This window comes from Acanthamoeba castellanii (assembly GCF_000313135.1).
Source record: "Acanthamoeba castellanii str. Neff unplaced genomic scaffold scf7180000084664, whole genome shotgun sequence".
NCBI classification, from domain to species: domain Eukaryota; phylum Discosea; order Longamoebia; family Acanthamoebidae; genus Acanthamoeba; species Acanthamoeba castellanii.
The window spans coordinates 519,675-523,680 of record NW_004457466.1 but is presented as its reverse complement, the minus strand read 5'-3'; the positions used below and the strand labels follow the sequence as shown (position 1 = coordinate 523,680).

At 48.7% G+C, this 4,006-nt stretch overlaps 2 protein-coding genes and 1 pseudogene across 2 annotated transcripts; 1 reads left to right on the top strand and 2 right to left on the bottom strand.

Moving 5' to 3' along the window:
• Positions 1-55: 55 nt before the first annotated feature.
• On the bottom strand, positions 56-793 carry ACA1_371070 (uncharacterized protein; the record flags this gene model as incomplete). The annotated part of the gene is made up of 3 exons (XM_004340264.1): positions 56-247; positions 416-567; positions 604-793. 3 exons carry the CDS (start codon positions 791-793, stop codon positions 56-58), a joined length of 534 nt encoding a protein of 177 aa, XP_004340312.1.
• A 1,429-nt stretch (positions 794-2,222) lies between these two features.
• On the top strand, positions 2,223-3,058 carry ACA1_371060 (uncharacterized protein; the record flags this gene model as incomplete). The annotated part of the gene is made up of 2 exons (XM_004340263.1): positions 2,223-2,591; positions 3,041-3,058. The coding sequence occupies 2 exons, from the start codon at positions 2,223-2,225 to the stop codon at positions 3,056-3,058; spliced, it is 387 nt and encodes a 128-aa protein (XP_004340311.1).
• A 260-nt stretch (positions 3,059-3,318) lies between these two features.
• ACA1_371050 lies at positions 3,319-3,993 on the bottom strand (annotated as a pseudogene).
• Positions 3,994-4,006: the final 13 nt, after the last annotated feature.

Below are 4,006 nucleotides of genomic sequence, written 5' to 3'. Positions count from 1 at the left end.
AAATAAAAACCTGATGCACATTGGGAAAACAATCAACACAAAAGAGTGATGACCATTACCTTGGGGTGTGAATGGAAGAGGTATGGAACTTTGTCTGAGCAGTGGAGAAGAGCTGGTTGATGTCTTCATGTGTATGCCCAACCAACAGAAAGCTCAGGTAGACCTCTTGGAACATATCTAGGCTGACCAGGAGACTGAGGAAGGCAAGCATGAAGACATTCTTGTTCTCAGCAGCACAATTGTCAGCCTGCAGGTAGAGGATAGAAGGGCGAGTGTTGGAGGTGTTAGTCAAAAGGCAAGTTCAGATGTGGTGAAAGAGTGTGGAGATGACAAGGTTAGCATCTTTTGGCCAAAAGGGCTGAGGGTGTAGAAAGAGGTGTTTGCCATGGCTGTGGTCAATGAGACCACCAAGAACCATGGTGAACCAGTTGCCAAAGTGCATCCAGGCCTTTGGCACAGGAGTGTGGGTGGGGAGAGGGAGTGGGTTGGAGTAGTCAATGATCAGGCTCATGTAAAGACTTGGTTGACTTGTTGCTTGGTGGCATTGGTCCTTGTAACTGAGGTGTTCTGCAGAAGAAAGAGCAAGGTGGTGAGTCTGTGCACTTGCAAACTGTGCTGCCTCAAGAGGGCTTTTGGCTCTAAAGCATTGCTGTGCAAAGTCAATGCAAGCAGAGCACTTGCCAAGGCATGAGTTCTTAGGCAACTTCACATAGGCAAAGTGGGAAGCAATGTGTTTGAGCATAGCAGAATAGGTGAGCACAGGAACAGTAGAGGGATGAGCATTGGCACACATAGAGTGCACTTCTTGCCAAGTCAAAGAAATAGGTAAGTGGATGGTGGCATCAGGAAGGTGATCTCCAATCACATCAAAGAAAGTGGTTAGCCATAAGTGGGTATTGGAGGTGGCATTTGAGGGACGTTGCTGTCCAGTGGTGTTGTGTATTGGGACACGCCCACCAGAAATGAATATCTGTTTAGCAGAATGCCACTTCTTCCTGCTGAAACCATGCACGTAGAGCAGCAATGTGAGGTGGGATAACAAATGTAAGGCTGCAATAAAAAGGGTTGGCACCTTTTGGAAAGCATTCAAACACACTGGAGAACCATTGAGTTGCAACTTGAAGTGGCACTCAGGTAGTGTTGAGACACAGCTGGCTGACATGATGTTGATGATGAAGGTGGTGCGATTGCATTCATTGAGATCTGCAAAGGGTTGTGTGATGTTGAGAATGTCAGCAAAGGAGAAGTTATCAAGGCATTTCTTGCAACAACAGAATGATGCAAGAACAGTATTGATGTGATCATTGCTGACAAGCAGGCGACACTTTTTGGGGATTCACTCTTCAGCAGTTAAGAGAACTCTCTTCCTTGGAGTATGAGCTGTGGCTTGTAAGGACTGAGGTGAGGACCTCAGTGTTGGTGGGGAGAGAGTGGCTCACTGTGGTGGAGAACGACTGTGTGACACTGGAGAGGTATTTAAACATTTGGTGTGATATCTCCAATTCCCAATGGCCACATAACAGATAGATGTGGTTCTTCTGGATTGGTGAACATTTGTGTTTCTTGGAACTCCAGACCAATGAGCTCACAACTAACAACAGTGGAGTTGAGGAAAATACTGGACAAATTAAAAAACCCAATGTGCATTGGGTTTTTTATTTGTCAACTCTTTTCCTGATGCACATTGGGAAACAGGACAACAAATTAAAACCAATGCACATCAGGAAAAGAGTCAACAAATAAAAAACCCAATGCACATCAGGAAGCAAGTCAACAAATAAAAAACCCAATGTGCATCAGGAAGATCTCAAAGCTCTCCAGACCACATGAAATTTCGCCACCTGTTTCCAGTCCCTCCAATTAGAATTTAATGCAGACAGCTTTTTTGTAGACCTTCACTACCTATAAAATGTTGAAAAACCTATTTTGATCATTTTGTTGTACCACCCACATTCAACACACACTTCCTTACAATGTCTTCTTGCCAAGCTGCCTCAGGCCTTCCCAACTTCTTGGCCATGTTGGCCACTGAGCTTCTAGCAAGCTCCCATAATGCCCAGGCAAAGGTGCACCAGCAACCGGGCACCAAGGTTATCACCAAGGCATACATCAACAGGTTGCTGCAGGCGCAGGGCCAAGACACGGGCCATACAAAGCAGCAGTCTCTCAAACTGCTAATGCAGTGTATGCCAACAACAGCAGGGGAGGGAGTGAAAGAGCCAATGGATGTGGAAGAGGAGGAGGAGGAGATGGAGGAAAAGGAGGTAGAGGAGGAGGAAGAGCAGGAGAAGGAGCTGGAGGAGGAGGAGGAGAAGCAGGGGGAGGAGCAAATGGAGGAGAAGGGGGTGGAGCTGGAGGAGGAGATAGTGGAGGAGGAGAAAAAGGAGGAGAAGGGAGAGGAAGTGCTGGAGGAGGAGCTAGAGGAGGAGGAGGAGGAGCTGGAGGAGGAGGAGCACCAAGCACTGCAAAGGAAGCACAAGCTGGTAGAGGAAGAGTGCAAGCAGAGGAAACGCCCACACCCAGCAGTGATTGACATGGACAAGGAGATGGAGGTAGAGGAGATCAAGACCAAGCCTCACAAGCAGCTGGTGGTGTGCCAGTAGTCTGAAGGCAACACTGAACACCACACTGACAAGTTCCAAACTGATGTGCATTGGGTTTTTTATTTGTTGACTCTTTTCCTGATGTGCATTGGGTTTTCTATTCAACCTGTGAGAATCACATTCTCTAACAGTTTGTGTTGCTGACCTCAACCTTGCTATTCAGAAACAAAAATTCATACGCTCCTGAATTTCCAATCACTTCAGTCCAACCCCAACATCATCAGCACCAGCCTTCAGGTGACCTGCAACAACCAAGCAATTCGCCAGCAGAAGGAGCAGCTTGATTGCATTGACCCTTCAACTTTGCACTGTACCTGGGTTCAACCCACATCACGCCACATTGATGTTCAGAACTGCACCATCTTTGGTACAACTCCTCTTTTCATTCTGGCAATGTGTTGATGCTTTCACTTGCTAACCACCTGCACTGCCATCAGAACAGCATCACCCAGTGACAGTTCCAGGAATTCATCACTTGCTGCAGTCTGTTGTGGATGGAGGGTGTCTCACAACCAAGCCCTTCATTGTTAGATTTCTCAATGAAGATGAGCGCCTTGACTGAAACAATGTTGATGAGTTTTCCAGTTGCAAAAGTCCACCCACCACAACACAGCATCAGCCTTGATGTTCAGGGAACCCTTGATCCACACTGCCTTGTAGAGGCTCACACCAATGCTGTCAAGCAAGGCGTAGATGCTCTTCACAATATCAGTCATCACATGATCAGATCTCTGCCATTTACCACATATGCCAGTGCAGTCATATTGTTGGTCCAACACTCCACCTGCTGCCCCTGCAACAGGTGGGCAAATGACACCAGCCTGTGGAGGACCGCCCTCATCTCCAGCAGATGGATGGGCTGGGCTTGCTCACAGGCCAAGTGCCCACCCCACACCTGGTCACTGGTCTCCAGCAGAAACGCTCCCCAGCCCATGGTCTGCACTGTGTCAGAGAACACCATGGCCACTCTGGACAGCCACCACATCAGGGCGCCCTGGATCTGACACAGATTCATGGCCACCCACTGTAGGTCGCTGGCTGCTGCAGGTGATACCACCACCAGCTGATCCCACTGGTCATGCTGCCCACCCACCAGGGCATAAGCCTCATGCAGGTAAACCTGCACCTGCGGCTCAGTACGCCACAACTTCACTTCAGGGATGAGGACACAGCCCTGATGAAGATTGAGCAGCAGCCCCATCACCTCAACAAGTTGGGATGGCTCCCACATGCCCTTGGTGGTCTCCCACACCCATCCCAGGCATTCAAGGGAGGGTGCCACAATCTGGTTGTGGATCTGGCAGAGCACCTCTGGCAAAGAGGCAACCACCACAAAGTTGTTGACATACACAAACACCAGGACACCAAGAGCACACCATGACTTGACCATCACACATGACCTC